At 36.4% G+C, this 12,678-nt stretch overlaps 1 protein-coding gene across 1 annotated transcript in view; it reads right to left on the bottom strand.

Moving 5' to 3' along the window:
* Nucleotides 1-11,662: 11,662 nt before the first annotated feature.
* Nucleotides 11,663-12,678, bottom strand: part of LOC149184542 (arogenate dehydratase 2-like) — a 193,294-nt gene continuing 192,278 nt past the window's right edge. The window contains exon 10 of the mRNA XM_089417588.1: nucleotides 11,663-12,084. Within this exon, the coding sequence (XP_089273714.1) occupies nucleotides 12,022-12,084 (63 nt within the window). The 3' untranslated portion in view covers nucleotides 11,663-12,021. The remainder of the gene's footprint in view (nucleotides 12,085-12,678) is intronic.

Raw genomic sequence — 12,678 nt, 5'->3', positions numbered from 1 at the left:
CGATTGGCATATCGCATCGGCCCGGGGGGGATCCTTACCTTATGTTATATGTGCAAGCCTGCCTCCAACCCGATATATCGGGGATCGGCAATCAAGGGTGGCTTCACTCCCCGCTTAAGTCCACCTTTGGCCCTCCTCCGATGCGATTTCCCTTTATAAGGGTTTTTGCTCATTTTAGAGGATTTTTCCTCTTTTTCTAAAGAACATATGGCATCTTCTTTTGGTGATAACTTCTGCATCCTAACTCCATTTTTTCCCATTCAAGTTGCAGTAGATTCAGAATGAAAATATCTCTGCAATGGGGCTATGTCCAAGAACTTATTGGACTTTCATTTTCCTCTGTGAGAAACACTTAGACTTAGGAGTCTATCCAAAATCCATTTTTGGATCATGCAATTTCTTGGTACAGCAGGAAAAAGAGGTCAGTTGCACTTAGCTCAGTAGAGGTTGAATACATGGGTGCAATTCAAGAAGCATGTGAGGCCATTTGGATGCGGAAAATTCTAGTTGGTTTGTTTGATTAGAGGATGGATCCAATTGTGATCTATTGTGATAATTAGAGTTGCATCAAACTCTCAGAGAATCCAGTATTTCATGACAGGTCCAAGCACATAGACATTCGGTATCATCATCTCAGAGATTGTGTGGCGAGGAGGATCATGTTGTTGCAGTATGTTCGACCAAGAAACATGTTGCTGACATTTTGACTTAGGCATTGTCAAAGTGTAAACTCGAGTTCCACAGAGACAGGATCGGGGTGACAGATAATCATTTTCTTGTTGAGAGGGAGTGTTGAAAATAGCAACAAGAAATGCTAAAAATAACATTGCTATAGATAGCATTTCAGGATATATTCCAATTTTAATTTGTCCCTAAATTAAAATTGAGAATTAATTCGGATTTAGTCTCACCAACTGTTTGAAAAATAATTAATTAATTCATCTTGAGTTAATTAGTTGAGGAAATTCAAACATGAAGTCTTTGTGAAGACATGCAACAGTTATCCCTTTGATTGAGAAAGTTATCCCTTAATTAAGGAGATAAGGATGCGTTGTATTTGAGTTGTAATTAGTTAGCTCAGTTAATTGAGTTAAGTCCAGTTAAATTAGTTCCAAACAGTTTAAGGAACTAATTGTGAGTTCAGTCAGTTATTGCATGCATGCATGCAACTAGTGTTCTCCAGATAATTGAATATTCTCTCATAAATAACTCGTGCATGTCAGTTCAAACAGAGACCCGGTTGAGATTAAAGGAAGGGAAAATGTACTATCAATTGCTAGAATATTCCCATATGAATATCTCTTGCATGCAGAAGGAATTCATTCCTTAAGGATTGCGCAGTTATTTCAGAGGTATGAGTAGTGTGTGAGGAATTATTACACACAGGTGGCAGCTTGAGGACCCAGGAGAAACTGCACAAGGAAATAGGAGGCTTGGAGGATTGAAGGAAGGCATATGTGTTTTCTATTCGCTCTATGAGCAGCAGAGGGATTGTACTGAGAGCTAGATAGCTTGTGAGCTAAAGCTTTGTGTAATCCTGAGATATTTCCACTTGTATGATAATACAGATAGAGGGGTTTTTCGCTGAGGCTTTCCCCAAAGTATTCTTCTGTGTTTCATGCGTGATTGAATCTTCTTCTCTGTTATATGTGTTATGGTTGATCTTGCTCAAAATCGATTAAGCTTCCGCAATTTTGTTTGTAGAAGTAGATCAAGTATTTTGCTTTAGTTACATTGCATTATCTGGTGATCTACAGTGAGAATTTCTACACCAATGACAAATTGGCATGTCACCACCCCTTGGGGTTTTGGCCCATTGACATGAGTTTTCAACTTCAAATCGGTATATCTCTCAAACCGTGAAGAACTACGTGGTGTGCCACATACCACCAGAGATATCTCGACAAGGAGAATCCAATGACGTGGATATCCAAGACAAAATCAATTATTAGCTTCTTCGAGAACCCCTGAAAAGTATAGGGTATATCCATTGACCAAAGAACCCAGGCCTAGAACTTAGGATTTTCAACCATCCAACAGTGGAGCTTCCAACTTGATGTAATCTAGACAATTATTAAGAAGCAATCATTTAATGTTTGACATCAATGATTAATGTTTTAGTCAAATTCAAACCCTAGGGTTAACATCAATGACAACACCATTCAACAAACTCCTGCTTTTGTCATTGATGGTAACACATGTACTTCTTTTGTGAGTAAAACTCCCCTTGAATTCATGCGTCCATCTCCTTCTTGTGATCTTGATCTCCTTCTCATGATTTCTCTCCCCCTTTCACATCAATGGAAAAGAGTGACTCCCCCTGACAATCTACCTACTTCCTGTGACCTGCTTGTGCTCCCCCTGAGAAACCTTCCCCTGTCTTCCTGCGAAGTACTTGTCTACTTCGAAGTTCCTTCCTTAATACTTAATACAACAACTTGTCTCCTCCTATCATGGATTTTCTCTGTTGAATATGGATCAACTTGCCATGAGCTTCTGCAATTCTATCAATGTTGATGACACCTTTGAGTTCTTATAATGATTAGCCATTTTGGACTTGTATTCCTCTGACTGTTCTTCTCCCCCTAAACCTGCTATGGACTTGAAATATCTAGCTTGAAGTTGTTATTCTTCCCATGCTACTTATCTGTCCATTGAAGATTTGTACCATACACTGCTGCATAGAATCCCCTTCTTCAAATGTAGGGAGTCAAAAAGTTGAATCTTTCAAAATAAGGTATCACCAAATGGACCATCTTGACTCGCGTCATCGTCTGAAGTATCATCATTACCATTTTCCATTAAAAATCCTAAAAGAATGTGTTGAGACTTTCTTATCTGCATGATCATCTTGTACCTGCAATCTCGAGCAATGTACCCATAGTTATGAAATTTATCACATTCAATCGCGGGCTTGTAACTACATTCTCGATCTATGTGTGCATAATTATGACATTTGAAGAATTCAATCTCATCCATAGAAGATTCCATCCGGTATCTATAATCACGAGCTATATGGCCATAGTTATGGCATTTGAAACATTCAATGTTTGGTGCATGTGGCATGTACTTTCTAGTGAAAAAATCATCGTGGAACTTGTCTCGTGATCCTACAAACTTTCTTCTAGGGTTTTGCAGATGCCTTTGATAATTGTACTTGTAAAAAACTTCACAATCCCTAGCCATATGTCCATAGTACATGAAAAACAATAACCATTAAATGAACGAGCGTACCTGGATGAGTTATCTTATATGGATGGTCTTTTGTATTCATTCTTCTTTGGAGGCAGTGGTGCAGTCTTTTGATGTCCTTTGTCCCTGATTTCTTCAGCATCATTCTTGGGAGCTGCAACATTTTTAATCTTCTTTGATCTTTCAACTTCTTCAGTATTTTTGTCAATCTGACCTTGCAAAGTCTTTGAGCTTGTGCCTTCTTCACATGGAGCTTTACCTATTTCTTCTACCTACATCTTCAATTGAGCCAATTCTTGATCTCTCCAGCTAATAACCCACAAGTGTTCTTTTTTACAATCTTTGAACTTGTTGATTTCATTGAGTTGTGTCAATTTCTTCTTGCTTTTGAGAAAGGTCTTCTTGAAACCGACATTTTAAGATTTGTCTTCTTCTTTCTGCTTCTTCTATTTGTAGCTTTAGAAGAGTGACCTTTTCTACTTCTCCGTTGAGGAAATATATTTGTTCTTTGTGCTTCTCATTTTCTTTCATGAACCTGTATATTTTTGCAATAGTTGTATCCAATTCCTTTATCTTAGATACGTACCTTTGATTAGATTCTTTTATTTGTCTTCCCAGATCCTTCTCTTTCCTATCTACTTCGTGCACTTGTAGTTTCAATAGAGCAACTTCTTCTTTGAATGTGTGATTTACCTTCTCTGTGTTCTTCCATTCTTACTCTTCGACTTTTCTGGCTTCTTCCAGTTGCATTCTAAGGTTGTTAATGATTTCCTTACATTTTTCATTTTTCTTATTAAGACTTTTGACACATCCTTTTGCTATCTTCAATTCTTCCAGAAATTTGACATGTTCTTGGTATCAGAGCAGGTTCCTTCAGTAGCAACTTAATAGTTGAAGGAACAATTTCTTAGCAATTAGCACTTTATTAATCTTTTCGGAGCATTAATTAATCTTCAACAGTATTATTATTATTCAGTATCATATATCAAACCAGTAGACAACACCCATAAATATAAAGACATTAGACACAAATTTTTAGGTGGAAAACCCCTTCTAGGTCAAAAACCATCGAACACTTCTTAGTAATTGTCTTCTTCTCTTTAAAAGAAATAATTACATCAAGTTTTCATCTACAACTGAAGGAGGCTTAAACCCCCTAATTTACAGGCTTCAATCTATAGGATGCTCCAACACCTTGTTTACCAGATGCAACATGGATGTTAAGCCCAAACCTGACAAGTGCTCTAACACTCTGTTTACCATATGCTACTGAATGGACGTTAAAACGCCTTGTGATTTATCAGCTCCCACTGAAATGACACTCCAATGCCCTGTGCAAGCTACAACCTACCCTAGCACCACCCTACCGCCCTGAAGTGTTCTTAGGACACAACCTGAAGGTGACTCCAATCACCTACCTTGCACCACCTTGCCACCTTAACGAGCCAGCGGATCACAATTCACAATTTTCAGAATGGATCCACCTATGCTCTAAATCAATATTAAGGAAGGATATAATGATGATGCTGCTACTTTGCTTGATATGGATATCTTGTCAAGTCCTGGAAGCCTCATTGTACAACACTATTCTATCTGACCACGACATTATCATACTTCAAACATTGTCCAACTTGTCTTTGTTCAATCACAATGCCAAAACAACCAACTGCACAATTTGCACATCAAACTGAGAATATGCACCTACATCAGTTGTACCACCAACCCTGGCTATACCACAACAACAATACACAGTGTTCTACAATATACAATCAATATGATATTTGTAACCTGAAATGGTCAATGTCATTCTATTGCACCGCTCATGAATGATTATGCGTTCAATGGATCATGAGGCATTCAACCTAATCATTGTGCCAAGTCGCTACTGCTACTGCAAGTAACGGGCACTAAACTCTGATGATAGCTCAAACCAAGGTGCCTTAGGTCATCCCTATGACTTGCATGCAATGCTCTCAAACTCTACACAAGGAAGGTTACCAGCATCCGTTTTATATCTTGCCCATATATGACTATGAAGCACCTTCTAGACTGTTGTCATACAAGGTTGTCCTTGCCTCACTACGTAGTCATGCCAAGTCAAGTCAAATTCAAAGCATCATATCAATGTCAAATCTATGCATCAATAAGGTCATTGTAGTTTAAGCCTACAGGTCAAGTCTATGGGTCAAGTTTATATGTCAATTCATTCTCAAGTCACTATCAAATATAAATGTCAGGTCGCTAACACCATGGTCACATCAAATGAATCATACACTATTATTGTATGTGTATCAAGTTCACGTCATAGTTAACGAGGTGTACCATTTGTCTTCAGGTCTAGAAAAACAAATATTAAAGCACTATCCTAGGCATTCAGAGTTGTACTTGTATAGAATTCTTCACTTGTAGGCAGACCTTTTAGTTCATTGTTTTAGTCCTAATTATATTCCTCTACCAATTGCCACTATTTTCAGTCCTCAAACCATAAGATAGTTTGATTGTTATAGCAATGATTGTGATCTTAAGAACTTTGTTATAGGAATCCGGCTTACAACTACCCAAACCAGTTCTTAAATATTGTAAAAATAACTTTACTTCACTACTATGGTAAATGACTTTAGTATTGACCTTACTCAATATTCACTATAGCATACTATATGTATATGGGTAGACCTCTCTCCAAATTGTTGGTGATTGTTTGCTTTATTTTTCATATGAATGAACAAACCTTGCAATCACTGCTAAATGAATCATTGTACTTGCATCATTTTTGTAACATCATACATTTGTCAAATGTTTTTAGCAAGCAACTTTACTTCAACAAAATTGAAAGTCAATCATTGACTTACTGCATTTAATCGTTGAAGTTGTTCACTGATACACAATGAGGTTATTTCCACTGCCTTATGGTGAAAATAAATGGCATATATTAACAAGGGGACATATGTTTGTTTGAAATAAGATCTAAAGGTCACAAGGTATAATAGGGTTGGCAGGTCTTTAATTTTTTACCACCCTTGACTCATTTTTAGATCAGAAATTTGATGCCCTAATAGGACTACAGGTGCAGGTAACTTAATGAATTGATCATATATATATATCTATATATATATATATATATATATATATATATATATACATACCAAGTCACTTAAATTTGATACCCTTACAATTGGTCTTTATGGTCGTAGTTCTTTCACCAGTGTCAGTATTCCAAATGCAATATAAGGTTCATATCTTCAAGGTACTAATTAGGCCGCAGAGATAGGTGGGAAAGAAAGAAAAACCCATTGCAAATACTTTCTGAATATGACAATATTAGGAGAGCTCCCAAGGAGTCAGTTCGGGATTATTGCACTACGTTTAATAATATCTATAATGCAATTCCAACCAACATTAAGCCCCCACCTCACCTAGCATTAATTAAGTTCCCTGATGGTTTGATGCTAACATGTCATACCAACTAAGGGAGAGAAACCCTAAAACACTTGAACAAATGCAGAGTAATGTTATCAATGTAGAGGCCAACTTACTAGCTAAGAAAGCACGAATGAGGAATGAAAAGAAATTTGTATTTAAAGAAGAAGCTTCAACTTCAGAAGGAAAAGTAGATGTTTTAGCTAAAAGTTTAGAAAGAATCATGGATAGGTTAGATATCATGGATAGGAAAAACCGATGGGAGAATCAACAACAACAACCCCCAATAAGAAACCCAAATTTTAGGAAGAACCCTAATAATGCAAAAAATGCTACACCGGACCAACAGATTAGGCCCCCCTTCCAAAAATACTATGTTTAGGATTCACAAAATCAAGAAGCAGAAAATGATACCCAAATTAACTTACTGGAAATCACAGAGGAAGACACTGTTTTACTTACTCAAGAAGAACAGGAGTTATATATGCTTCAGCAGTTACAGTTAGAATCTGGTGAATCTTTTGATTTTAAACAGGGATATGAGTCAACTATATATGAGGTACATAAACAATATAGCTTGAGAGTAGGTTGTTGTCCCTTCACTGTTCTAAAGTCCTTAAATATGTTACTAGGTTTGTAAGGCCAATAGTTTCAAAGGAGGCTTGTCCTTGTAATAAAAACACACTTAAACTAATCAACAATGAATCCAAGCCAAACAAAATATGAATATAAGCACTCGTTGTTTAAGAGGCCTACGTCTAGGCCTATGATGAAGGCGGCCTTCAAACAAATGCCATATGCCAAAACAAAACGAAAAGGAGGGCTGAAATCTATAATAAAAAGACCTAAAATGATGAATCTTGAAATATTTCAGACCTGTAGAATGTGTTCCCTAAGGAGGGTTGAAACCAAGAAACATACAAACAAATCCCTGTACTAGGCAATGGCTTTGAATCTTTAAAGAATTAACTTCATTGTCCTTCAACAAATAAGAGAAGATACTTTCCCAATGAGTTCCCAAGAACAAACAAAATGCAAACAATAGAAATCATAACCCTTCTCTATTGATCCCTGTGTTTTCTCCTCAAAGGGATGAAAGTTCAGATCTTGTTTTCTTATAATCATACTTCTTCAAGTGCATACATGTGAGATGAGACATAGACTTCCTTTTATAAACTTAGGAGGGACAATGGAGGGCTTTTAAGATATCCAACAAATGCTATTTTGTAGGGAGGGTTGACCTTATATTTAGGAGTGAATTCTTAATTTTAATTTGATTTCTAACCAAGGAGGCCTATTAGCACTATTAAGGAATAATTTAATTTTAATGATAGTTTAAGGCCCAAAGAATGAGCTTCCTACACATTTGGAGGGAGACATTAATTTTTTTCTACTTAATTAATTGCCTTTTGACTTGAGACAAGGGGCTTCCTAAATTTTAATCAAGAATAAGACCTTAAGAGAAAGGGCTGCAAGTTGGGTTTAGTATTTAGTTTTGATGGGGGTTATGAATTGTGGATGTGAACCCTTAATTTCAATGGCAAACTAACCAATGATAAATTGACATGTCACCACCCATTAGCGTTTTGATCCATTGACTGGGGTTTTCAACTTCAAATCGAAATATCTCTCAAATAGTGAAGAACTATGTGGCATGGCATATACAACCAAAAACATTTCGACGAGGAGAATCCAATGACGTGGATCTCCGAGACAAAATCAATTATTAGCCTCTCCAAGAACCCCCAACAAGTTCGGGGTATATCCATTGACCAGGGAACCAAGCCTAGAACTTAGGTCCAACAGTGGAACTTCCAACTTGATGTAATCCAGACAATTATTAGTAAGTGTTTATTCATTGTTTGACATCAATGACTGGTTTTTTAGTCAAAGTCAAAACCCAACGTTGACATCAATGACAACATCGTCCAATAACTTCTTCTCATAATCTTCAAATAATTTGTCTACCTAATTTTCCATGGTGTAAAAAGTATTGCAGAAAGCTTGCTTCTCGGTACAGGCATCCTTCTTCATGTTGCACATCCAATCTCTGGATCAAAGGATTTAAGTTTACCTTCAGCCTTTTTGAGCTTGGCCCTAGTCATTATTCACACTCGCAATTCACATCAACAAGAAGATTGCTCTGATACCAAACATGATCCAGGGTCTTACTTCATTGATGATTACATAATTGAATGGAAAATAACATGAAAATCCATGCACAAACACTTAAAGAAGAGGAAACATAAAGGAGACCGTAAAGACAATTCATACAAAAATTTGAAAACGAAGTTTGTCCAGTGTGGAATGCGTCTTTGGGCCTTGCTTCAATAATGGGGAGGCCTCTTCATTCATCTCAGCAAAAATCAAAAGAGTAGATGGCAAAATGCATCATTATACGTCCACTCCTGGGAGTGACCTAAAAATGCGCTGCTCAAATCCAAAAACAAACTGCACCAGCGAACTCCTCTCGAAATTCCGAGTAAAATGAGTATAAACCTGACCATGTTTTGTCAGTTGCAACTCTAGCGCTTCAGAGAATCTAAAAGATTCCATGCACATTTGTTGGAAAATATTCCAAAGAATATTCCCCTAATATATTCTTGTATCAGTATGCACGAATCATGGTTCCATAGTCGCGGTTCTACCCCTTGTGAGGTTCCAAGAACTTGGTTCTCGGCTCGCCCATCAATCCCCTCGTCGTATGGAATGACTCTATTTAAATATAATTGTGTTGGGCATTAAAAACAATGACCCACTTGGCCTCATTGGTTGGTGGCCTATACGTTGGGAGCTGGCGACCCAGGGGTCACAAGTTCAAACCCGCAGACTCCTTCCTCCCATAAATATTTTAAAACAAAAAACAACATCGGCCATTAAATAAAACCATATGTTGGTATTCATTTGCCGACCATCCAAAAGTTTAACAATCTCACAAAACTATCATTAATTTGTCGCAGAATAACCGGTCCACATGGGTTTGACCGGGCCTCATGGGTTGCCACCATTGTGCCACGTGATGCCATATGATTGGCCCATGTCACAACGTGCCATTGGTCCACCTGCGCTCAGTCACCTACCATATCACTCGCTTAGACATCGTCCGTATTGCCACGTGTTGATGCTAGATTGGCCCGGTGGTCTATAATGTGGCTAATAAGGTGTCGTATGTACTACCATATGGTGGCCTATGAGAGTGCCATGTGGCGCCTTAAAGTACACCTGCAATTTTTTTTTGACAAAAACTTCTTATGGCCATAATTTTTGCATGTGGTTTCAAATTGAAGTGTCATTTGCGTCGTTGGGTTTAGAACGACAAGCTCTTGGATTTGAGATAGATTTCACTAGGATTTAAGGACTTCAATATTTTAGCCTTTTGGGATCCTCCTGGATCATAAAAACATGCAAAATAGACATTGAATCATATTACTTTTCATTTTAAAGTGATTGTATTGATTGAATTTGTCTTTGCATTACTAATGCCACCTCTAAATTACCTTTTGTTACCCCTCTCTCTCTCACAAGACAGCAACAAACATATGCAAAACAATCCTACTATGTAAAATACAGCGAAGAGTAACACCTACTTAGCAAGGTTATTAAAACATGTAAGCAATCCATCACAAGAACATGACAAATGTAATTATGATATTTCTTAGTACCTTAATTTTACATTGTTGTATATAGACAATTACTACTTTTTGTGGCTTCGCCTCATTACCTTCTCTGCTCCCCAATACTAAAATATTTACAACCAATTATTTAACTTTTTCAAATTTTGCTATATAAAGCTTGCCCTTTCCTTCTCTATTATAAAATGCTACAATGCTTTTGATATATGGTAGCAATAATGCAATAAATTCAATAGCATAATCAATCAATGCTAATTAATGTTCTATTTTTCACTATAATGATAATTTCCCCCTAGAGTACAACTCATCTCACCCTCAAGCCTATCAATGCAAAAAAGACTCCTTGTATTTTCCCAATCCCAACAATAATCAGTTTAGAAAAAGCTCCAATCAACAATTGGCTCATGAAGAGAACATATAATAAGTAAGATTTGAAGATAGGTGAAGAGGATAACATCACTTCTCTCAACCAGCCAAGCTAGACCCAATTAATATTCTACTATAACGATAATGTTACTTTATACTATGAAGTAATTAACTTTTAGCACAAAAATTCAACACACTTAAGAAGAAATTATTTAATTTAAAACAAAAATGTGCATGGATCATATTTTTTGCTTCCATGTTAATATTTGAAAGCATTTTTTTCTTTCAAAATATGTAAAACATATTCTAAGTAAAAGAGTAGCCAAATTGTAAATGTTTTTGATGTTGAAGCTACATCTTATCAAATTGTTCCAAAAACATAATTTCATGGATTTTGATTTGTTTGTAAATTAAATAGAAAATTTATGACCTAAAATTTCTAATTAGAAAAAACATAAAATCAATACCACTAGTCGCAATTCTGAAAATAAATATATTTAGAAGGAACAGTAATAAACATACATCAAAATCTTAACAAGTTACATTAACAACCCTACATCACATTCTTGATAACACAAATAAAATGAATACCAATTGCTGAAAATGTGAAAAACATATATATTGATTGACAAGACATATCAACCAACATAGAACAAATTCTTGGGGCCTCTTGACAGAAATTTTGTACAGAGATGAAATGCAAGCAGATGTCGGAGGCTCAATTTACTATGTAATTCAAGGCCTTGAGACTGGTTAATATGATTTGAGGAAAGGTATGCAGTAAGTCATAGCACAGAGCAGTAGAAAAGTAGTGAAACGATACGTTCGCTGTAAATTATTAGTTTTAAACAAAACGACTTTTCTTTTCCAAGATGGGATGGGGTTTCTGAGCATGGACAGAACCAAACTGTCAACAAAATGATAAGGACGACAACCAAATAAAGCTCAAGTGCATCACAACATAATGATGGCAAGCCTTCAATACTGTACATTGTGAGCCCCACAATTTAGATTGAACTGACTTAAGGAACATCACACTTACTACACGACTCATGTTTAAAGATTAAGCCAATCTCTAATTTTGCCTCTATAATGTTCACCATAAAAGATATATTTTGACACCAATGCGAAAATTTCAAATACAATTTTGGCAGGAAATACGATACACATATTTCCTCTCTACAAATAAAAAAGCATGTTTATTTCACCTATTCAAATTCCTTTCTACAAAACTGACCAAAGAATATATAACAAAGAATAACAAGTCTCAACTATATTCCTGTAAATCAGTAAATTATTTACTTTCCACCGTGGTGACTTCCCCATGTCACTTCTATAAAACCTATTATGTTATTTGTACATTCAAATCATATATACTTATATCCCCCTGTTTAATTCAAACCTTCAGCATCCGTCAGTCACTTGGGCTCACATCCATTGGGTAGCTTCCAAGTACTCTAATGAATGTCGCAAACTCCTGCCCAGCACAACATATTTGTTAAAGCATTCAAGAAAGATCATCTAAAGGTTCACTTTTGATTTCAGCAACGAAGTATAGATAATATTTTTTTTTTCTGAGATGAACACACTTAGAATTGACTGCGCCAAAACAGGAAAAGACATGTCACAAACTATGAATAAATAAATAAAACTTAACCCACACAAGCATATACATTAAGAAGTAGAAATGATGCAATATACTAATATTTGTGTACCCAACAGCCAGGGCCTAGTTCATGAGTATTGTAGACTAGTCAAAGGTTAGGACAGCAAGAGATGAAGGCAAGAGAGCATGGATTTATAAAGGTAAAGCTGTGATAGCGCGATTTGGACCTCCTTCCAAAACAGAGCAACAAGATGGTAATAAAGAAAAGGCAACAAACTCTTCAACAGGAAATCAAGAAGCAAGGTCAGTGCGGGAAAGCAGGGACAAAGACTCAATTCTAAGCCTTGCATGTCAAAATAAATAGGGATCAAGTTATACCCAGGTGTCCTTAAAATTAGTTTGTTGAAACTGCAAAGGTTACCCATGGAGACAAGGACCTGGGTTAGGGCCTATTGCAGAAGATGG

Source organism: Pinus tabuliformis, chromosome 3_2 (assembly GCF_031772625.1).
Source record: "Pinus tabuliformis cultivar Carrire ecotype Pingquan chromosome 3_2, CPIR1, whole genome shotgun sequence".
Lineage (NCBI taxonomy): Eukaryota > Viridiplantae > Streptophyta > Pinopsida > Pinales > Pinaceae > Pinus > Pinus tabuliformis.
The sequence above is the reverse complement of the archived record's forward strand: the minus strand, read 5'-3'. Positions and strand labels throughout refer to the sequence as shown.